This window comes from Microcebus murinus, chromosome 15, assembly GCF_040939455.1.
Source record: "Microcebus murinus isolate Inina chromosome 15, M.murinus_Inina_mat1.0, whole genome shotgun sequence".
Taxonomy (NCBI): Eukaryota; Metazoa; Chordata; class Mammalia; order Primates; family Cheirogaleidae; genus Microcebus; species Microcebus murinus.
Window position 1 is genome coordinate 41,973,311 of NC_134118.1, and position 24,517 is coordinate 41,997,827.

Here is a 24,517-nt window from a genome sequence, read left to right on the forward strand (position 1 = left end):
AAAGGAGTGCCCCTCGAACAGCAACTGCCTTCCTGGGTTACATTGTGCTTGAAGAGACCATCCATGCCCGTGAATTTCAAAGGCGAACATGAGCTTTTCTGAAAGATTCACTAAGGAGGAAGAGAGAGAATTCAAATAACAACGTCAGGACATTTGGATGGTAAACTTATGGATGTTTCTAGCTAAGAACAAACTAAACAAAAGTGGGAAATCACCATGACGACTGAAGAGAGAAGCAACTGGATTCCAGGTTTGCCAGCAGCTCTCTCCAGAACCCAGTGAAAAGTCTGAGAAAGCATTTAAATGGAAAACAAGTCATGTGAATTCAGGCGAATGAATCTTTGAAAGACAGGAAATGATCCAGGTGATTGGAGTATACCATCTCTTAGTATCTCTTAGCTAAGTGGGAAAGTGAATGTGATATTCGATTTTAAAAGACACAAAGGTGTTTTTCAATACATTTTTCTCTCTTATTCCATGCTTCAAGGCTCATTTCAAAGTTAGTATTCCTTGGTCCGTCCAGTTTCCTTCCTTCCTGCCATATGGAATATATTTTTGCCTATGAAGTGTAACCCTCTCCCAAAGAGTATATAAATGCATCCTCTTTAAAGTCTAGCGAAGCAACTAGTACTTGTTCTAAATTCTATCTTTTTCAGTACAGGAAACATTAGCACCTATTCTTACTTCAGTGATCAATCATTTATGTATTGACTACCAGCCTTTGCATAAACATTGCAGAAGATTAAAAGAAAAATATAATACTTTTGTGTTCAGGGGAAACCAAAACCTACCCAAGAAAACAATGACAACATAATTAAATGCTAAATCATATTCAACAACTAGGAAGCGTGTCTTCATTCTTCAAAAGACAAAGAAATCAGTGGGGGGGGGCCACCTTCATGGGGGAGGAAAATAGAAAACTGAGCCTTGGTGAACCCATCAGATTCAGGTACATGGAGAGAAAGGACAAGATCCAGGTGGGGCTCAGCTTTTACAAGGACAAGAAAGTGCTAGGCCTGAGCTTGTGACAGCAATTGGCAAGGGGAAGTTTGGTTTAACGGAGTTAACCTAGCTTAGTGATTAAAAGTACAGGCACCAGAGTCCAATTCTGTCTCTACCGCCTACCAGATGTGGGACGTTAAGCAAATTACTGCACTGCCCTAAACCTCAGTTTCCTCATCTTTAAATGGGCAAATTGCCACCTACTTCATAGGGCTGCTGTAAGGATTAAATGAGATAATGCCGGCCAAGCGCTCAGCATGCAGTAGCGTGTACAGAGTGGTGGTAGTAATTATTTTTTACCGAAGTTAAATAGGTCGAGAATTTGATGAATGGGCACTGGAAAGACATTGCAGTTCTTGAGCAGGGTATTGGCTTTAATTAATGTGGGTTTGGGGAAGATTAATCTGGCTGTGGCTTGTAGGATTGATGAGGGGAAGAGTCTGAAGACAGGGAGTTATGTCAGGAGGCTGAAAGTGTGATCGTGGCTTCATTTTATAAGGAACTGAATTAGGAGGATGGCTGTGAAAACCGAGAGGGAAAGGGAATGGTAAATGAGGAAAGAATCTACAGAATTTGGTGACTGGATCTAGCAGTAGAGAGACAAATGGGATTTGTCAGAGATGATCCGAAGCCTTGAGTTATAGAAAGTGGGTAAGCTAGTGATGGCCGGGGCTGCCGGGACCACGGGGGCTGGCACTCAGCCACCAGACCGTGGGAAGCTGAGAGGGTCCAGGCAAGAGCTACAGAAAGCAGCACCCAAGAGTGCAAGGACCTTGTCTGGGTTATTCTCCTACCACCTAGGACAGAAACTCACACATAGCAGAGGCCCAAAAGTATTTTTGAATGAATGAATGGTGGGAACATTATACTCCTGCACAAGTAAACTCTGAACAATGATGTCAAGTAGATGGTTTTTATACTGTGAACAACAGAGCAGCTTTCAGTGCAAGTTAAATAAAAGTCCATATGTGAGAAGAAAAATGTCTGTTTCTTGAAAAATAAGAAACTGTTCATCCAATAGATGTAGTAATCATTGAAACTTGAACACTGATACAAAGGGAATTTTTTAATTCAGAAAACATAAAATAAACATATTTAAAATGGGAAAAAACTTGTTCTTGTATATATTGTTTTATCCTTTCCATCCTGGGTATAGGATAAAAGAAAACCCTTACTTGCTTGTTAGAAGAAGAAAGCTCTTACTTGAAGTTCCTACTTGGCAGATGTCAGTTGAAAGCTCTGCTTCAGGAATATGCTGCGGTGTCAAACTCTGTTGGATAATTTTAGACAAATGTGTCATGTGTGACATGGAAATATGGCATGCTGTACATTAGTGATTTCCCAAGTGTTTGGATCAGGTAGTAATGTGCTGAGAAAGTGCTCTTTATCTATCCACACAGTGTACTTGTAGAGCAATGGGGAAATGCTTTTGGTGGAAATTACTTTAGTCAGAAAAAGAATCCATTTACAATGTGCGCCTTCTAACATCTTTCAGACAATGCATTGTATTAAAGAGGCATTTTTTGATTAATGTTTTATAAACATTTTTCAGCATGACAGCTTAAAGTCCCTGTAAAATTGTAAATGCGTGCATAGTGTTCACTTCCATAAAGTCAAATGCCATCTCATAAAGTCTAGTTGAATCCTGTCAACCATGGTGACACAGAATCAGTACCTGGGAGCATTAAAATTAATTTGCTTCATTTATATTACTGCAGTGATAGCAAGATGAAAAGAGTCCTATATTTAAATCTTGCTTTAAAAAGAAAACTCTTTCTAGTAAGTTTGTTTGGGTTTTTAAATTATTACTATTTTTTTCCTAATTAACGAATGTAGTAAAAATGGAGTGATGGTCTGCACAGTAACTTTATGATGGAATGTGGAAAAATATGAATTCATTCATTCAACACACTCGTTTTGAGCACTTACCATATGCTCAAAGATGAAGAAGGAACAGTCGCCCATCCTAAGAGGCTTAGAGCTTGGTGAGGGAAACACACAAGAAGCGGTCAACGCTCAGGGAGCGAAGGTGAAGATGGAATGCCCTGGCATAGGTCAGCGTGGAGCAGACAGGATCTGAAGGACAGCCTTGGGCCTTTGAGGACGCCTTCCCAGAGGAAGCAGCCTAAGAACTACTGCCAGCTGAAGAATACCAAGGAGTTGAGCAGATCAGGAAGTGGGAGGTGGGCGCTCTAGGCAGAAGGAGGTCAGGTGCGAAGGCCTAGCCAGAGCACGGCGCATGGGCACGGAGGGGTGGGAGGAGCCACAAGGTGCCTGTCATGGCTGGAGCACGGAGGTCCAAGGGCAGAGGAGTGATGAGATTTAGAGGGAGAAAGAGCAAAAGCTGGGGGCCGAGTCATGAAGTCCCTGTATGCCACACTTAGGAGTCCATCCTGTGTGATAAACTTCTGCGGGATTTGCCATGATCACATTTGCACTTTAGAATGTTCACTCTGGTCACAGAGTAGAAAATGGCTTGGGCAGGACAAGCGTGAAGGCAGAAGCAGGAAGCGCAACTGAGAGCTGACGGTGCCCTGGAGGATGGGGATGGGAATGGGGGTGTGAGCGGTCACCCGTGTGCCCAGTAAGTTACATAAAGGCAGCATTCCCTCACTTACTGCCTCCGGGCGTGCCTAGCCCTGCGCACAGTGCTCGATCAGTTGCAGGAGTGAAGGTGCTATTGCCGGCAGGAAGCCCAGGTACCTGGAAAGAAATTCCTCCTCCTTCTCCAGCCTCCCTCTAGTGCCCCTGTTGGCAGAACATTGGAGGGAGCAGGTGACCAGGGGGACTGATATGTGCAGAGTCCCAGCCCCCTGGAGAGAGCAGCGCACAAAAGGGCCCTTGTCTGAATAGGAGAGCTAAGAACTGCAGAAACAGCACAGGCCTGTAGAGAGCTTCCTGCAACTTGCTCTTAGGGTCCAAAGAAGATAGAGGTCACTTGTACGCCAGAAACTTCTTGAGGGTCAAGACTTGGCTATGTCTTCGAATCCATGGCTCCTTTGCCACTATTGGGGTAGTGCTAGCTGTCACTTAGCTTTTCACCCACCCAAAATCACCAGGACATCCTGGTGTGGGGGAAGGGGGTGGAGTTTAGCAAGGTCGGCTGCCCTGCAAGTGCTTCAAGGGGGATGAGTTCCAGAAGGATGGCTGGACTAGAAAACTTTTTGCATGCCAGGCCCTGTTCTTCACTGGAGCTGCAGTGCCCATGGCGTCTCGAACTGACCTTACCTGATACAGAGAACTGGAAATTCAGGTGTCCTGAGTGGCAGTTTGGAGTCTACTGCTGGGGAAAGTTTCCTGACTACTAGATGGTTCAGTTTCCAGTAAAATGGTGAAAAGGATAGTTTTCATCAACCTCACAGGGTTGCTGTGGGGTATAGTTCGCTTACTATGGGAAAACATTTGACAGATCAAGCCACATAGTGAGCGCTCGGGACATGCCATTAGCATTGGTGCTGTCACTATCTTTGTGCACCTACTTTGTCACATTGCAGTGAATTTGTGATGTTGCTTACATGTAGATACCTTGCATATTTTGCAATCGATTTTTTGTTTACTTATTGTGACAGCAGCACCTGGGACTCTCTCTATGGCTTTGGCTTCCCTTCCGAGCCCATATGAGCTTGCTGAAGAATGACACAGAGCTCAGATTCTTAGCCAAGAAAGATTCTTAGCCAATCACTCAGGTGATTTAACTCAGCAGCCACAGTCCTTGATTTTGGGTCAGAAAGTCCCACTTTGGTCACTTTTAGAGACAAAATATCTTCATACTTCTATCACTTGCTATCTTTAGCCTCACTTTCACTCTATTCCGTCCCCCAGTTTCTTAGCATCATCCCTTTGGGCCAAAGAATGTATAACCTGTCTTGAAAACAGGAGGAGTTGTGTGCAGATCTTAAAATTTTCTCATTGTAGTAACTTTCCAAAACTATAGTATTAGATGCTATTTTTCAACAACAAATAGAGTTTTAAAGCTTATTGTTTTCTTAAAAGAAAGCTATTTTGTTTTTTTTATATTAGTGTGAAAACAGAAACTGCAAAAATCTAAATGTGTACCTTGGAAGCTCTAAGAGAGACTTGATGTTTGGGAAGGGTTAAGTGTTTTCAGTTTATGGTAATGATATGTGAGGCTGTGGAAAAGAAATCAGCCATGAAATACATTTTTGCATAAAGGTTTGAAATTTATTAGAAGGTAAAAATAATTGAAAAAGCCAAGCCTTCCTTGTTGTGTTACAATAAAAAGTTATTTATGTGCCATCATTGTGTGTTTAGGAGCTCGGGTCCTTTAAGAGGCCATTCTCTGGGAAATAAGAAGAAAGCTAAGCTATTAAAGCTATTCATTCGAAAAAGCTGATATATGTACATAGCAATTCCGAAGACCATGGCTGTATTAAAATAATTGGTAATAATAGTTAAACTGCTAGTATCTGAATTTCATTAGTTATAGAAGCTCAAAGGGTATGCTCTATAGGCAGCCAGTTACAAAACATACACACCCTGCCCTTCGTATAAGAGAATGGTAGACTCACAAAGTAGTATTCATATATTTGAGTTCCAATGATACATTGACTGTGAGGATTAAACATTTAGCCTTGGCTGGGTGCGGTAGCTCACGCCTGTAATCCTAGCACTCTGGGAGGCCAAGGTGGGAGGATCGCTCAAGGTCAGGAGTTCAAGACCAGCCTGAGCAAGAGTGAGACCCATCTCTACTAAAAATAGAAAGAAATTAGCTGTACAACTAAAAATATATAGAAAAAAATAAATTAGCCAGGCATGGTGGTACATGCCTATAGTCCCAGCTACTCAGGAGGCTGAGGCAGGAGGATTGCTTGAGCCCAGGAGTTTGAGGTTGCTGTGAGCTAGGCTGACACCACGGCACTCGAGTTTGGGCAGCAGAGCAAGACTCTGTCTCAAAAAAAAAAAAAAAATTAAACAATAAATTAAAAAATAAACATTTAGCCTTAATTTTATAACTCATCTGCCATATACAACATTGCATGAGCCTTGCTTGATGATTATAAAGCACTTTGAGATCCTTGGCCAAAAGAGAACACACAAAGCCTTTATCAATATTCAGTTGACTGAAGCTTAGAGGGTATATATACCATACATTATCTGACCATATCCTTTCAACTCTCAAAAGTCAGCGTTAAGGCTTTGAACTGGTGCCAGGCAGACCTCCCTAAAGACCAACAGGCTATTGCTCTACTAAGCAAGAGAACATCTATTTTTAACCTCTCCCTTACCAATATTTTTCAACCTTCTTAAGGCAATTTTGTCACATGCAATCTTCTCTCCTTTCCTTGTTAGACAGTCTGCTAATCCACAGTGAGAGTTATTGGTACCCTTGAATACAGACTACCTTTTCACTTTAATCTGTTCTAGTTAGAGCTTAGAGCTTTATATAGTGAAAAGAAGATTTGGTGAGTTCTTCCCACTTCGGTTCTGTGAATACACACAAGGAAATATGGTAATAACCTTTTCTGACGTTCTGATTTTAATGGAGTGTGTCTTTAATTTGAAGACAAACTGAATTTGCATCTAGGTTTTCTGTCTTCTTTGTTCATCAGGAATTCCGATGCTGAAGATAGTGTTTGCAGGCCATGAACATCTCTCTTTGATATCCGTACCCTTGCTCATCTACCACCCAGCTCAGATCCTTCTGGGGAGTGTGTTGGTGCCAACAATTAAGTCTTGGATGGTGTCGAGGCAGAAGGTGAGACTCTGGAAGGATCTTATTTGGATCCAAATTAGACTGAAATGCTATTGCCTAATCTGAACTGTTCATACACTTAAGCTTTTGCTAGCATATCCTCATTCTCAAGTACATTATTTCCTTAACTAAATACCATAATCGTGGTGCATTGGTCCATTTCAATTTGAACAGGAAGGTTGAGGGTTAAAGGCTTGAAATTGTTATAAATGACAATTATACGTTAAATGCAGTTTTATAAAGCTCTTTTTAATTCACTCATATTGAAGGGCATATTGCACAGGGTAAAGGTTCAGTAAATATACTCAAAATATGTAAGCACTCCACTCTGGAGTCTGTCATCTTTGCCCCACCCAGTCTTTCAGCTGTGTCCTCATTTGACATGCCTTTCTAAATACAACAGAACCTGGCATTATCTAGGATACCTAATTTATTTTTAATTTTCCAGACACAAAATAACTTCTTTATATGGCAAAACTGTGTTCAGGCATTAAAAAATAAAATTTAAGTAGCAAAGGAGCCCACACAATGTTAATTTCACCAACCTTAGAGTCTTGTTACATATTAGATATTTGTCAATTTTATTTCCTAACTTATCAGCCAAAATTAACTGGGTGATTCCCAAGAAGTGTAGACAATGCATAGAACATGGTATTGCTGATAGAGCTGGCTCCTTCCTGGTGGGTTAGAACTGCCAGGACTTACTGTCGTCTGTACGTGAGGCAGCAGCTATTATCAGTAAGGAGATGTGCAGGAAGAAGAGACATCAAATGACAAAGTGCCCCCGTGTCATGTCCTTAATATCTTGAAAACAGAATGGCCACAGTACCACCTTCTGAGCTCTGCTAAGCACCTTCCATCCTTTACCTGATCCAGGGGCTGGATCTGAGGCCAGCCCACCTGGCGCAGAGCTCAGGCTGCTGGCTCTACCACTTTCTCACCGCGTGACCTTGGCTTACTTAACTTCTCTGTATCTCAGTTTCTGCCACTGTGGGACTAATGATAAGATGTACACTCTCGGTGTTGTAGAGGATCACTGGCAGGTATTTGATAAAAGCTAGCTGCTATGATTATTGTCATCATCATCGTCTACAATGATGTTCATTGCAGGCTTTGCTGTGCCCATTTTCCAGGTGAGGAAATACTCAGAGAGTTGGGCAGCTAGCCCAAGGCCATGTGTCAGTCAGTGCTGGAGTTTGGACTTGAATCCTGGTCTGTTTGGCTCCCAGGATCTTTCCTCAACACCTTGATGACACTCTAGATGGAACTGTATTATACCATCACTTTTAGAAGGCTGGCCCTAGGCCCCCAGGACCCTACCTGAGAAAATTAGCCCATCCAACATGTTCACTAATTCAGTTACTTAACAAAATGTTAAATTTTGTTACATAAAATCAATTCGATACTGGGGACCACACCAGGCTCTGAGCCTCCTACTCAGAGTTGGTAGAGAAGCAGTTTAATATCTTTTCCTTTCTTTCACTATTTATCCCCTTTGAAAACTTCCACTTATATTTATGCTTATGTTTACTAATATATATGTGCATTGTCACAATTTGTATGTATAAATTTTGGTAAAGAATGAAGAAAATTATTTGAAAATCCTAATACTCTTATCAATAATAAGCAATTGTAGTGAACAACTAAGTAATCGGAGTAAATTTTTCTTCTAAATGTTTAAAAGCTCTGGGATTTGTTCTACAAAGTAACAGAAGCATTTCCAAAAGGGAGGGTAAATTGGATAATGTTCATTTTTCCTTTGCAAAGAAACCACTCCAAACTATGGAGCCACTGGCTAATTTAGAATAATCCAGAAAAACCCAGAATTTATCCTTTGATTTTGACCACTAAAATAAATACAAAGAGTCCATCTTTGGGGTATTCGTGAATACCCCCTCTACTTAATCAGCAAACAATACTGATTAAGACCTAAGGCACCAGCTGGTGCACAGGGGAGCTGTATGAGTAGCATGCCAGGCTAGGGGCAGATGACAAAGTGTGCTGGCCTGCGAAATGGGCAGGTAAATCTGTTTGTGTCCAGAAGTTTGAATTATTGGTTATGCAATGCCATGGGGGAGGATGCTCTTCTTCCTACTAGTAGCATAAATTATTAGGCGTTACTTGATACTTTCACTTTGTTCACAGATACCACCCAACTCTGAACAACATGTTTTCCTTTCTTGCAGGGAGTGAAGTTGACAAGGCCAACAGTATAACAAGAGGAGCACTTTCTGTAGTGGTGTATATATGTACAGGATTGTACAGGCAAACAATTCTGAAGACTTGTACTTGTGAATGTTGCTTCAATGAATATTTTATTTTTTTACACAAAAATATGATATACCTGCTTAAGTGCCTTAAAATGTATTTGACAAGAGCGTTATTTCCAAAACATACTTTGTAGGTTGCTGCCAGGGGTGGTATAATATTTCGGAGTTAATTTTTTTTTCCTAATGCAGGAAATAGTCACAATAAGTGACAAAAAGCAAACATGCTTTCTCTGCACCACCTTTTGTGCAATACTATATAATATTTACTGTAATGTTCGAAATGAGGTCACACCATCAGGAAAATGCCCTTCTGATGACAGTGAACATTTCCAAAGTCTTATCCATGCACACTTTGATTTACTGTGTGATTTTTTTTTCCTACAACTGTGACATGCCTCTTTTTTATCAACTCAGCAGGGGTTATAGAGGGAATAGATGCTGAAAAGAGTAAGTTCTCTGCATTCCTTGACATCATTTTTTAAGGCATCCTTTCAAATAGTTTCTGCATAGAAATTCCTCATTCCTATTATAAGAGATTGTGATGCTATATGGCTTAAATTTATTATATGCTGCTTCAAAGAAAAATCCCTATGTTTGAGTTATGAGTGAATTAAGTGAAGTTTTTGAGTTAGATTATGTAACTTGGTTTTCAGGGTCCTTAAATTGTATCTTAATATGATTTTCCTCTTCTATAATTTTTTTCTTACCTGTTTTCCAATACACTTGAACACTTGTAATAGCCAAATATGAGGCACAAAAATGTTACAATTGGTTTGAAAGCAGCAACAATTAATGATGGGTAATATTCACATTCCACGACTGAGACCAAATTTTTTTTCCTGTTACACAGATGTGCTGAGCACTTTCCGAATTGCCCCTTTTAGCCAGAAACAGCCTGTTACATCTTGGAATTAAGCACACCCAAGACATTTGAGACAATTAATTAATGAGAATTTCCTTGGCAGATCTGACAAATGTTTGCAACATTTTTGAAAAAGTTAAACCATATTGCTCTTATGAATAAATGAAAATATAAAGGTCATAGATGCAAACTCATGTTACATATACACATTCTGTCTAGCCAGATGGAAAGAAAATGCAACAGCATTCATTAACCAAAATATCAAGTAAAATTAGTTCCCCATTGGGTACCAGCTTTCAAAGGAGTATCCAATAATTGCTTCTACTGTGGCTGCAAGAACTTTAACTGGACCCAAATAGAGAATAAAGGAATATATAGAACTAAGGGAACACTTTTTCTGTTTCCTGTACACTATCCTGACATACCTCCCTACATGTCCTGTCTTGATTTGACAGATAGTATTGGCATCCTGGGTCTCACCGAAGCCACACAATATCCTCAGCAGCTGTTTGTGCTATGTTGTTGTTGCGCCCAGAGCAACGAAAAATCATCCCTTAGAAACTTACCATGTGTATCAGTACTGTAAGTTTATATTATTGTTACTATCAGGTTTCATCTTTTGTCCATGTCATTGACCCTCAGAAATTTTATAAGAGTTATGCTCAATGTAAATTTTAAGGCTACTACCAGACTCTACAAAAATCTGTGCTAAACAGGCTGTAGTATACACAGTTATCAAGAATTTCACTTTTGTCTCAACCTGCAGTCATTTTGCATGCTATTTTTGATGCTTCTAGAAAGCAGAGAAAGGCTTTCGTGTTTTGTTTCTACAAGCTTCTTTGGATTTTAGAGTAAATGGAAATGTCTGTCTATCATCTGTCTCTCTGAGCTATCATAAAAATCTTTCTTCCTAGCATTACAATACTGATTCTCCCCAACTTATCTACCTCTATTGTCTAACACCTATAGTAGGTGTGATTATGGGATAAAATTCAGCTGAAAATGCTATGATAACATCTGCTCTTTTGCTTTAAAAAATGTTTTGTTTTCAAATAATCTTTACATAGTGAACTTTGGTGGCTTTAGTGACATGTTTGTGCCTATTTCTTTTTTTACACAAATGCTGTGGCATATTTTTTCATAAAGAACAAAAAATAAAATTTATTTTTAATTCGTGCTTATTGGGATTTAATTATTCAGAGCTTAAATATTTTGTTATGTTTATACACTGTCAAGCTGTTTGTTTTATGTTATTTGTTTTATCTAAGTGTATTTATGAAAGAAATACATTAGATTATATTTATGTTTACTCACTTTTCCACCTGGCTTTTTTTTTAATGGTTGTTATGAAATGGGATTTTTAATGGATAATAATGTTGATCTTTTCATGTTTTTTTTTTTTCTAGGTTCTAAAATTTTTTGTGGGTTTTTAAAAAATATTCTTTCCTATTCTGTTTAAGACTAACACACCTCTGGCTAATGTTCAGTGTTTGTTTTGTTATGCTAAGTACCAAATTTTTTTCAAAAGGTTTGGTTAAGTAATGAAGTGGATTATTTATGATGAATGGAAGATGAAAATAATTCTATAATTAAACAAAGATGTTTCAGAAATCAGAAGCAAAGCTGTGACTTATTTTTAACCTGATTTCAGATGCACTTATAATGCCTTCCAAGTGTCTTTAAATTTCTCTTGATTCATTTTAGCACCGTTATATCATTTGTGGTTAAACAGATATAAATTTCATAGTCTCCACAGGCATTCATATCAGTACCTCCACCACGCCATGGTGTTAAAATCCAGAAGTAGCCCTTGCTTTTAATTAGACATATATTTTTTTCTGCATCAGGATTGAGGATCAAAAAAGAAACATATGCAATGAACAGAAGGGACAAAATTTAGGTGATCTGAATTTTAGCTACCTTGGTAATATTTTTGAGGAACATCAAAGATGAAACCTTAGAATGCTTTTCCCAAACCTAGTATTTGTTTGATGAGCAAGTTACATTCTGTAGAACTTCATACCTCTGTGTCCTTGCCTTTGCTGTCTTCTTGTCTTAGAAATCCCCTTCTCCCTGGAAACCTGATGGAAATGTCACCTTCTCATGAAGCTTTCCTGGTTTTCCAGCCAGTGCTAGACTTGGCTCCTTTGCCAAGCCCTTAGAATTTATCCCTTAAGTCTTCTGAGTCTTTGCAGAGTCTAATCTTTCATTTTTATTTCTGTGTTCTCCAAAGTGGTACCCATTTCAGTTTTCTACTGTACCTTGCACTTGCCTGACTCTAGGTAGTAGCCCCCAAAAATGTGTATTGACTTTCCAACTTGTGATCTTAATAGATAAGACATGAGCCTTCTAAATTATGACAGCTCTTCTCAACATTAGATCATTACTAACATACAAGAAAAAACTGATTTTTTTTACTGCTATTCCTATCCTGAATAAAACTGCGAAGCACTACCTTACACTACCCATAGAAATGTATTACTTCATAGCTGTGTAAATATTGACTCTCCAAGGCAAAACTTCAGATATACAAACAACTTTCATCTTGCTTTGACAGAACAATAGATAATTTAGGCTAACTCAGGTTAGGTCAATCCGAAATTAGTAAATACTTTATAGACATGAACAATAAAAGATTTCCTAATAGAAATTCTGATGTACTTACTTTGAAAACTAGATAAAAAATATCATCATCATCATGGACAATATACAAAAGGTCTTATAAGACTTGATTCTCTTTAACAAGTCTTTACACTATAGGACAGTTTTTCTCGAATGTGAGTGAAATACAAACCCCATTGAAAGGGCAAAAAGAATTCTCATAAACCCTGGAGAACTTCAGAGTTGATTATAAGCAACTCTGTGTTAAAATTAAATGCCATCACTCTAATGATTGGTTGGAGCCAGTGCAGCTCTTGACACGAGTGGGGACACAGACACTGAAGTCACAGGGCCTCCACAGCTGCTCTGTGCCGTGCACGCCACCAGCCCTGACATGGAATTCAGCTCCAGTTACTTGATTTCTACAGAAGTGTGAATACACTGAATGTTTGGTTATATACAGACTTAAAATTGGACAGTATACATCCTCTTCCTACCCATCTCCCAGTCACTTTGCTACCTGGGATTTCTCTTTGATGAGCAAGTTACCTTGTGTAGAATTCCATACCTCTGTGTTCTTGTCTTTGCTGTCTTCTTGTCTTAGAAACCTTCTACCCTTCCCCAGAGGCTCCATCTGCCCGCCATATTACTAGCTCTTCCTGCCCCCCTCCTTTCTCTCCCCTTATCTCCCCAACCCCAAATTCACAGAAATTTAGCTCTCTCTCTTCTTCATTCTCTAACTTCCCGAACGTGCCCTGGAGCCTACTTGCAACACTCAGGGGAAGCTTTGAAAAGCCACCTTCCCTGAGATGGCAACGCAACCCAATAGAAGCTTCACGATCTCACTTTTCCTCTTATCTGGGCCAGCCCGCACTCCTGGATGGGGCCCTGGCATGAAGCAATGCGAGGACTCAGGTATGTCCTGGGCAAGCTGCAGCCAGGTGCAGGGAGGAGGGGAGGGAGCACGTGACTCTGTTAGATACACTAGAGAATCGGCAGAGGAAATAACTGGGTAATTCATAGAAGATGAAATAAAATGGAAAATAGACTAATTATCTATTAGCATGGGAAGGGGAGCTGAGAAGTCCAAAAACAGGGAGAAGAGAGAGAAGTGGGGAGAAAAAGAGGAAGGAAGCTAGAGGCTGAGGAAAAAAGACAGGCAGTGAGAAATGCCTGATGGCGGAATGTCCAGGGCCTTCTGGGGACAGTGACTGAATGTTAATTCATTCAGGAGAGGGCCTCGCACACACTTAGTGACCTGTATTGGTGGTTGTGGTGATGGTCATGGTAGTGGCAGTGGTTATGATCAGCAGCAGTTTTTAAGTTATCTGTAGTTTTGGCAGTTCTAAAACACCTGTGGCCCCCCCCCCGAAAAAAAAAAAAGAAAAAAAAAGCTTTACTAAAAAGCTGCTTTACATCAGAGCTTTTTGTTAATTTGGGAGAAAATGAAGTAAAAGTTTACATACACCAAGAGGTGATATGGGGAGAGGAAGTAGAACATTCCAGTAATAAAGACACCAAGTCATAGGCAGGAATTCTGTGCACGAGATGATCAGTGAAACGGAAGCTTCTGGAAATCTTCAGGAAAGAATATGGAATTCATTCTCAAGCCATCATATCCAGATATAAGTTAATATGCATTCAAGATGGATCAGGGAGCGGGGCTCTGTAACAATAGTTGATAATATTCGGTGCTCTGGTTTGCAGCATGTGCCAATTTCTGTAGTGTAAACACTCTCACCCTGGCTGATTTCAAGCTGCCAACATGCTGCTCCTGAAGGCAGGGTTAGGAAGAGATGCGTGTGACTGGCTCTGTAGGGCTGGCACAGCCAACTCCACACGCCTCTGTACTACCAGCCAGTACTAAACGTTGCACTCAAATTTCTCATTTAACTCCTTCATCACCCCCAGGAGTGTTGTTATCTGCATTGTACGGGTAATGAAATGAAGGCCAAAAAAGTAAGTGGAGAGTCCAAGCCTCACAACTCTTAAAGTGGTAGAGCTGTGATTCAAGCTCAGATTTTCCCAATTTTAAGAGCCCACATGTCTGACTACGAAGTAGACTCCATTACAGCCCCAAAACCACATGGTCCTTGGAAGATGTTATTTTCTCATATTCTAAAATTCTGGAACCTAGCAATGATTCTGACGTCTTCTTAAGCTCTGCAATCCAGGCTTGGTGAGGGATGTTGTTCTTTTCTTCATGTGGAGTGAGTCAAAAGCCCCACAACTCAGAAATTCCAGACAGTTGGAAGGAAAGAGCCTAGGGTTTATGACGTATACACTAGGTCTCAGAGTCCACTGGTAGGAAATGGCAACATGCTGGGGAAATAGATCCTGGCCTCCACCCTAGAAATTGATGATTCCCTTGTTACTGGCTATTCCAAACTTGAAATCCTTGCAACCATGTTGATTTGTGCTCACTGCTGGAAGTTTCTAGATACTTATTCTGTGCATTCAGAGAGCACTGTTGTCAGTGTGATCTCTTGAACTGGTTTTGCCAACATGGCTAGAACTTATTCTGTGGAATAGCTTTACCACCAATAAATGTTCACCATCACTTCCAACCCTGGGACCCACGGCTGTTACTGTCTCATGTAGGGTGCATTCTGAGAGTCCCCCCACCCTTTAGCAGCTGCTCTGTGTCCACACCTGAGAAGTCCTGTGCATTTTGAAAAGCAAAAGGCCATTTGTAGAGTTCACTTCTCTGCTTATGAAGCTGAAGTGAGAATTGTGTAACATCATGGAATTGTTATAAGAATCAAATGAGATAATCCCTGCAAACAGCTTGTCACCGTGCCTGCCACTTGGTATGGACTCAAATAAGTGGCAGCTATAGTTATTATGCAACAATGGATGGGACCCGGGCAAACCATATCGGATGTGTGGAGTCAGAAGTGTGCTGGCAGGTGTCAGGCTCTATTCTGCGCGACTTCTAATCTATGCAAAAGATCTATTGCTGAGTCCATTAATTGTTACTAATCAGGTCAGGAAGTGACCAGGGCATGAGTCTCTACTTCATCAGTTAATGAAGACATTGGGCTCTGAATTTTAAGACAGCTGCTGCAATCCCTGGCTTCCAACAAGCCTCCTCCAGAGCACTGAGTGGCAAGTGCACATGGAAAAGCCCTCCTGGCCTTCCATTGCTGCCTGGGCCTTGCCTTTTTCTACTTACTCCAAAGAATTCCAACCATAAATGTTGCCCAGCTCCCCCAAAAGCCCAGAGGCTGGCTGAGAACATCTGGCAATGCAGCTGGCAGGCAGAGCAGCCCTCACTGAGTCAAGTAGAGCAGTTGCTCTGTGGTCCCAGCCCTCCCAGAGGGCTGCTCCTGGCATTCTGGGTCCACTCCTCCCACTGTGTCAGGTGCACCATAGCCCAGGAGTGGCTGGCTGTGCCCTTCACAGGCCCCCTTTTCCATTCACCCCTTTAATGTTACCATTCCCGGGAATCCTGGTCTCATATTTCTTCTCACCCCAAATGCTCTGCCAGTGGGAACTTTGGGGCCATTTGCATCATGTCAGCCACCTTCTGTAAACCAGCTAGACCCCCACCATCCTTCCACCCCCCCCCCATCTGTTGCCTTGAGCTCCTATTTCCAGCTGCATTCCTGACATTCCCACCTCTAACCCCACATGGCCAGGATGGGAACTCGTGACCTCTTTCCCTACACCCTGTCCTCCCCACCAGCTTCCTGTGTGGGCATAGCAACCGCACGGCTCGACTCCTCCTCAACCTTCACAGCTCACTTTTCACACCCAGTTAGTCACCAGAGTCTATTGATTCCATTTGCAAAACCTCTCCTTCATCTCTACCCTCCTCTGCATCCCACTGCCACTGTCTTAAAATACCTTTTCTCGCTGATTTTTTTCTTCCTGCAGTAATGCCTCTCTCCAACCCATGAACCCTTTTGCTGACATTAGGCATGACCAGGTGCGGTGCTCTGCGGAATGCTCCACAGGTAGTATCCCATTCAATCCTTACGACGGCTTTTGACATTGGTGTAATCAGCCCCACTTCACAGATGAAAACGTGGAAGTTTCATGAGACTAAGTTCCAAGTCCCAGAGCTTAGAAGAGGCAAAGCCTAGATTCCACTAGGATCTCTGGTGTGGCCAACCCCCATGCCTCCCTCTGCCTCTGCACTAATTTCCAGTCTCTCCCCAACACCCACCACTGCTGGGAGACATAGTCCTTAGTTCTCAATTGTCTGCTAAATTTCTTCACGTGCTATTATGTCACTTGTCATATTGTACCAAGTCATCTTTGTCCACATGTCTGTCCCTCTCTAAATGATGAATTTCTTCAATGGGGACCTTGTTTTGTTCATGTCTATAACCGTGATAAAACGCTTCTCTGATAGTAGGAACCTCAATGAATGTTTACTGAATAACAGGTTAACCCTTAAGGCCCTCCTTTCTGATTCTGGAAGACAGATGTTTTCAGATTGTGAAACACTATTTTTGGAGACTAACATGTGACTCACAGTTATCACTAAGTGAATGAGAATGTCAATCAATCTACAGATGCTTTCGAAAGGACTTTTTTTTTTTTTTATGGAAACAATCAGTATGAATAATGACAACAATTTCAACCTCACAATGGTTGAGACCTGGAGACTCCAGACCTCAGACCCCCATTCCTTGTGGCCTCCCCGTGGGGGGGCTTCTGGCTGGCCTGTGGTTGGGCAAAGACCCTGCAGAGGGCTAGGCACCTGCTCTGGAGGAGCACATGGCTTTGGGCCCAGGCTAATCAAACAGGCCCCCCATTTTCCATTCCTGAGATGCAAAGGGACCCCCTGCTTGCCCAGGGACGTCAGCCACTCCGCCCCACGGCTGAGTTAGGATCTAACCAAATTTCCACTGGATGAGGAGAAAGCAGGGTCAGATGTGAGAGGGAGATGGGGCCAGGAGTAACGAGGCACAGGCAGCCAGTTATTGTAAAGGGAGCCCTACATCAAGCCCTTTTACCTCTGGGTCACGGGTTCAAATCCAGCCAGGCCTCGCCTGACAGAAAATCATTACCAGCTCTGTGTCAGGCTGCCTGACAGATGGGAAATGAGTTTCTGTCTCCATCCAGCAGACGAGTGTCCACATCACACTTGGCACTAACCAGCCCTCGACTCTGTGGAGACAGAGAAGTCGTGCAAAAGTCGCTCGGTGTCAGGCGGGTCTCTGAGGTCAGGCCAAGCCTGCCTTTCGGCGTCTCCGCGTGGGGGTCTGACAGCAGCTCCCCCGTCTCACCCCTTTCGTGAGCACTTTATTAATCAGTTGATTTTTCCCCCTCCCTCTGAAGACATTGTTTAACAAGCAGTTTGAAGTAATGGAACATCTGAGAAAATCGGATTCTGCAGCACTGAAATAAGGTCAGCCAACATCACAACAGAAAAATATGGCAAGAGAACATTTTTATCCTTGGCCCTACATCGGGTGCAATTGCTTAAGTGCTTCAGATTTTTCAACATTTTAATAATGAAAGAAAATTATTTCCAGAGGAACCTGGGGGGCAGCGTCCACCTTGCCCTCTCCCTGTTCTTCCACCCAGCACCCCACCCTGCACTCGGCCCTTCCCGGAGGGGCGGGAGGCCTGGCGTGGGGCGTGCTGACTGCGGGCTGCGTGGAGCGGTGCTCGCTGGGGATCTGGCTCCTCAGCAAACCGTCTTCCTTCCAGAAGGGCGCAGTGCACAGCAAGGTGAGGATGGCCTGGCTTGGGACAGAAAATCCCACAGCGCTGCCGGGAGCACCGATGTGGGGTGGGCTGGTCTGCCCACGCCAGCAGCCGCCTGGCCCAGGAGTGCTCTGCCGTGAGTGCTCCTCTCAGACTCCACGTTAACCCCCCACCCAGCTCACTCCTCCTTTATGGCCCGGCCGGGAGGAGCTGCAGCTGGGAGGGCTGGGCCAGCAGGGCCGTGTTGCTGAGTATGTCCTCATGGAAGGCTCCAGGCTGCAGAGCGGGAGGGGCAGGGCAGGCACAATGGTCCCCGCCACACAGCTGTCTGGGTGAGGGGCGCTGGGGACAATTCCCTCCAGGATGTGTTATTTTCACCTATCTTCTTCCCTCTTGGAACAATCAAAGCTACCAATTATGAAGCTATTTCAAATTTAGAAAGAACTTCTTCCCTTCCTGTGCACAGACAGGCCTTCCCAAACCCTCAGAAAAGTGGCCACCAAACACTGGTAGCTCATACTTCTTACCTTAGGGGGAAGGACTAGCCCACCCCTGGATTATTCTGGCAAAGGCAGAGCGTGGCCTTACTCAGTGACATGCTTCCAAACTCTCTCCCCTTCCCCAGGGTCCTGGGAGACTGCATCATCGATGGTGTCCTACATAACTCTTCCTGGGATTGCCACAGACTGGCCATATCCTGGATCATTCCAGAAACACTCAACCCTCCCAAGATTCTCTGGCTCTCTGCAGACAAGCCCATTCATCTATTCGGGTCCATCCCCAGGGAATTTGCTGGCCTGGGAGTCCCTTGACCAGCAGGGGGCAGACTGCGTCTTCCTTTCCCTCTTCCCCTGTTGACCAGTTAGCAGCAGATCACAGCGAACCAGCCCCCACCTGGTGTAGCGATGGTTCCCACACCTCTTGTGTTCACCTGGCCTGTGGGAACCTGGCTGAGGTGTGTGGCAGGGCCTTCTGAGCAATCTCTGGGAGCAAAGAGCCAGGGACCTCACTGCCACATTTCTGTCCCAGGGAGACCCATTTCTCCTCTCTCTGTCCCAGCACTCTGCTTGTTAGGATGGGAGCTAGTGGTCTCCTGACCTTGTTTGGATGAAGTAGTAAGAAGAGACCAGAGCCCAGGAGAGGCACAGGAGTGGCCCCAGGGCCTTTGCTCCTGCCTCTCTCACCTCCCCAATCTTCCTACCGCCCTCCTCAGAGTCTTCCAAAGCAATCTGGCAAAAGAAGCCCCCAAATGCCCAGTGCGCATCTTTTATTCAGTTTCCATCCTCTGGCAGACACACTGGTATTATAAACTAGAGACAAGCCCTAGTGTATCCGTTGCTGTTCACATCCACCAGAAGTTTGGAATACAGATTCCCTGCAGAATCCGAACTTCCATGCGTGGGGCTCAGCCCCATATGCACAGCCACCGTTCCTGCATATGTTGCTGTCCCTGACAAACAGGGTAGGAGCTGGTACCATGATGGCAGACAGCGATTCAGAGGGAATCTGGAGAAAGCGGGCTTTGCAGAGCACAGTAAGGAACACTGCCCCAGAGCCCCCCTCTGCCGGTCACCTCTCCCCCGTCCTTTGGACCACAGAGGAGCTCTTCAGGGGTCACCCGCAGCCCACCTTGTTTCTTCCCAAAGCCCTCAGCAGATTTCAAATGCAGCCTTTATGCTCCCCCCATGCAGAGGAAATAGAGGACAAGCCTCTAGTGCAAATTTTCTGGACAGAGAGAAGCCCTTTGAGAATCACTGCTCTGCCCACACGTGGGGGCCCATAGAGGAGGCAGAAGGTCAGCAGAGGGAATGGCCCCAAGAAGGGCGGGACTGTGAAGCAGGCTGTGATCTGGGGCCCCTGAGGCAGCCCTGATCTTCCAGAAGGTGGTACTGCTCTGAGGCCCAGCAGAGCACACCTCGCTACCTGGGAGAGCGCCGGGGTGGGGGTGGGGGAGAGGGCAAAAGGCAGCAGCTGCCTTGGTGCTCTCCGGCTTCCTCCGCTAGCTGCGCTTCTGGAAGAATGAGGAGTCCTTCCAAGTGAAGTCCGAGGGCTTGCCTTGACATTTACAGAGCCTGTCTCTGAGGAGAGGTAGGGACCAGCATCCCATTCACACTGAGCCCAAAGCCTGGCACGCCACACCTGCTCAGACAGTCCCTGGGAGAGGTGAACTGATTCCAGCCCGGGCCTGCCGCCCCTGGGGGCCCTGCTGCGACGCCCTGTCCTCCCTGGGCTTGGGGTGCTTCTCTAGCCCAGGGTGACGGTGGTTGTGACACTACCGCACCGGGCTGTTTCCGGGACAAAAGGAGAACACTCACCTAAGTGACACAAATGTCAGGGATGGGAGAGTTAAGTGCTGTGTATCAAATATGCTCCAGAAATAAGGATCTTGTGGCTGGCTAAAAAGCAGCTCTAATTCATCCACTTACATTCTTTTATTCACTAAGTAAGAAATCTAAGTTGTAGAAATAATCTCCTTCCCAACCTCATCAACGGGACTCAGTGAAGCTATTTTCTTTTTGGGTGGAAAATATATATATATATTTTTTTTTCTAAATTGGGCTGTGTGCAAAAAAAAAAAAACATAAAAAACAAAAAACACGGTGCTCGCCACTGCTCCAGACAGCCCTGGCTGCACAAAATGTGCCCAGCGTCCTGCCAGCGCCAAGCCTGGGCCTCACTGACCCTTATTTACATATCGAGCGAGATCTCCATGGCTGCCTGCCTGGAAGCCCTATTTTTAATTGTTTGACTGCCCAGCTGCCCCTGTGACCCTTCCTGGCTCTCTGCTGAGGATTTCCGGCCACTGCTAGCTCGGGAGGGAAGGGCAGAGTCCCAGACTCCCCGGAGAGGATCTGGGCCAAGGCCGAATTCAAACCAGGGGCCCCCAGATGAGACCCTCGCAGCCCCTCCCGAGGGGTCCCCTGCCCGCCGGGGCGCGGGTGCAGGCAGCGGGCGTCTGGGCGCTGGGCAGCTGCAGCCCACGTGGACAAAAGCACCGGGAGAGGGAAGCAGCTGCCCGCAGGCTCCCAGCTTCCTTCCCTAGCTGCGCTTCTGGAAGAGTGAGGAATAGTTCCAAGTGAAGCCAAAGAGCCTGCCCTGAAATTTAGATGGGCTGGGGTTTTTGTTGTTGTTGTTGTTGTTTGTTTGTTTTTGTTTCCTTTTTAGAAGCAAGCAGCATTTCCTAGACAGAGCAAGAAAATAGACATTTACAAATATTTTCCAAGACTGCCCTCTGGTGGAAATCCGGGGGCAGTGGCGCATCTTGGCAAATCAGCGCCCGGGGTTCCAAACTTGTGAATAAAGCGAGCACATTCGAGAGAGACCTCCACACGCGATCTGAAAGCGCGTCGCATTTCTTCCACGAGCCTGTAGACTGTCACATGCCCTGACTGGAAATGGAGGCTGTTGTGAGTCTTTAAAAAGAAACCATGCCTTACTTTTAGAACCGGAGATCATAATGTCCGGACGCTATTCTGAAGCTCTTAAGCGCAGGGAGTGTGTGCGGAACGGGACGGTGGCGGAGAGCCGGGCGGCGGATTCCCGGGCTGTGCGCCTGTCGCTGGCCCAGTGTTTTATTTTGGCGGAGGAAGGAGCCAAGGCTGCAATAACATCCAGCGCTAAAGGCCACACACGCTGCTGGGTTTTCACCTTGGAGGATGTGGGACAATGAGTCATTTGTGCCTCTTCCTGGCTCCTCCTGGCCAAGGCCGGCTCTCCCACTGGAACCCGGCTGCTGGGCCCGGACCGAGCCGTCTGGAGGCCGTGAGTGGTGCAGGGTCCCGGGGGAGGGTGTGCCCTTGTCCACGTCCCGAAACCGCACTCACCCTGCTCGGCTTGGCTTGAGGGCCGCCTGGCGGAGGCCCGACAAAGTCGGCCGTCCTTAAGAAAGGTTCCCAGTGTAGGAAGGGGTATACCATGGAGTACTATTCAGCTCTAAGAAACAACGGTGATATAGCACATCTTATACTTTCCTGGTTAGAGCTGGAACCCATTCTACTAAGTGAAGTATCCCAAGAATGGAAAAACAAGCACCAGATATATTCTCCAGCAAACTGGTATTAACTGAGTAGCACCTAAGTGGACACATAGGTACTACAGTAATAGGGTATTGGGGAGGTGGGAGGGGGAGGGGGGCGGGTATATACATACATAATGAGTGAGATGTGCACCATCTGGGGGATGGTCATGATGGAGACTCAGACTTTTGGGGGGAGGGGGGAAATGGGCATTTATTGAAACCTTAAAATCTGTACCCCCATAATATGCCAAAAAAAAAAAAAGAAAGGTTCCCAGGCAGAGCTCTGTGCGGAGGAAACTTGAATGGCTGCTGACCATTCTCTTCCTTTCTGCTGAGCTTTCCAAAGATGACTGATTTTTATCTGTTTCTGTTTGTTCTGATGCTTTGAAAACCACTGCTACTTGCTACTAGCTGCCAGTCACGTCTGGGTCCATTCAACAAATATGGTTTGAGCACCTACCCTGGTACCAGGCACAGTTCTGGACTCTGACCACCAAGACGGGTCCCTTATCTCATAGGAATTACAGTCTAGTGAGGAGAGAGATGCTATACAGGTAAACACATCTTTTTCAAAAGCTGTAATGGAAGCTATCGGAGTATAATGAATGACAGGGGAATACGCACTTACGTGAAGTATTTGAGCAGACTTCTATGAGAAGGTTACATTTAAGCACCTACTATGTGCCAGATATTTACTATATAAAGCTGAGATTCCCAACCACCAGGCTGCGACCGGTACCAGTCTGTGGCCTGTTAGGAAACGGCCCTCGAATCACCACCTGAGCTCCGCACCTCCATCCCCAAAATACCCCCTTCCCCCACCCCTGGTCCATGGGAAAATATTTTCCATGAAACTGGTCCCTGGTGCCAAAAAGGTTGGAGACCACTAAGAGTTTTAAGATGCAAAGATAAAGAAAATAGTGCCTGTCCCTTCAAAGAGTTCAGGAGCCAATGGTGAAGTAATAATTTCACAGGATTTCAAGCAGCTAAGCTTCTAAGTCTACTGTGCACCATAAATCTGCCAAGTAAATCATGTCATCCCCATTTCATAGATGCGAAAACTGAGTTTCGGTGATATAAAGGTACTTGCCAAAAGTTACTGAGTTCATCAGTAGCACTGTCAGGGTTAAATTAAGGCCTGTCTTACTCCCAAATATTTTCTTTTTTCTTTTCCTATGCCATGTTGGTTGATAGAAACAGGGAGACAAACTCAGTGAAATCCCAAATCTCTCTCAACTCAAAGGTTTCATGCAGGCATGCTGACTGTTTCAGGTGGGTTAGCAGTAAACCACCCCACCTGTCACTCAGCACCTGGCTGAAGGGCTCTCAGTTGAGTACAGAGTAAAGCCCAAGGTGACACTCTGGCTACAGCTCCAACAGAATGTGTTGTTTTTCTAGCTCTTGACAGTGGTACACAGAATGGCAGCTTGTTTCAGACTCCCTCAGCCTGTGTCCCTCAGATGACATGCTGAGGTCTCCTCCATCAAACTAACTCAGATCTAAGTCTCCGCCCAGGGAGACCACTTCATGAGACCACTTGCATCCAGTGGCCAAAGGGCCAGGTCTCCTGACTCTACTAGAAGGATATCCTTCACTTATGCGAAACTCATCTCTGACTAGACCCTGAGCAGGAACAAGAAGGAAAGAAGGAAAGGCCACCAGCAGTGACCCTTGACTGTTCCTCAGCCACTGGTAGATAAAGACAACAACCCACAGCTGGCTATGTGCAGAGAGCAGCATGTTGGTTCGAGCCTCTCCTTCAAAAGCCATATTGTCACACCGTCTAACCCAGGAAAGCAGAGGAGGACAGTTGGATCAACTCCTCGGGTGATAGGGCTGTTGGTTTGGTGTCAAAAAACAGCCTGGATCTAGAAAGAGTGGGTTATTCAAAACAATGGCATCTGGCCTGGGATCTCAGCCCCCAAGGACTTAAAGAAAGCATTTTCTAGGAGGGGTGACGGAGTAAAGGAGAGGTGACAGAGCAGGACTTCCCTCCAACCCAGAATAGTTGGGATTTGATCTGACTTAATGTATTGCTTCCATTAAGAGCAGATTCCTTTCGGAAAAGGGACTTCTGCTGGTTGGAAGAGAGGAAAGAGATGAGTTGAGCTGGGGGGGCCGAATGTGTCACAACCTTTAGCTCAGTGTCAGCTCTAAGGCCTGGCCTTGAAAATGGGCGATGTCCCCACCCTGCTGTTGGCCCACTCCTTAAAGGCAGGGTCCACACCTTACTTCCCTTTGCAACCTCAACTTCCGACACAAATCCTGTCACGTGGTAGGCGACTGATCAGTGTGTGCCTACGTGATCCCAGTTAACGTGGGCTCAATTCAGTCTCCAGCTCAGGATGTGTTTTGCTTGGTCCTTTCAGCCTAAGCCCTCCCTTTTC

General features: G+C 44.6%; 1 protein-coding gene across 1 annotated transcript in view; it reads left to right on the forward strand.

Annotated features, from left to right (window-relative positions):
* SLC10A7 (solute carrier family 10 member 7) overlaps positions 1-11,654 on the forward strand; it is a 234,400-nt gene extending 222,746 nt beyond the window's left edge. The window contains exons 11-12 of the mRNA XM_012783763.3: positions 6,573-6,718; positions 8,902-11,654. Of these exons, the coding sequence (XP_012639217.1) occupies positions 6,573-6,718; positions 8,902-8,931 (176 nt within the window). The 3' untranslated portion in view covers positions 8,932-11,654. The remainder of the gene's footprint in view (positions 1-6,572; positions 6,719-8,901) is intronic.
* The last annotated feature ends 12,863 nt before the right edge of the window (positions 11,655-24,517 follow it).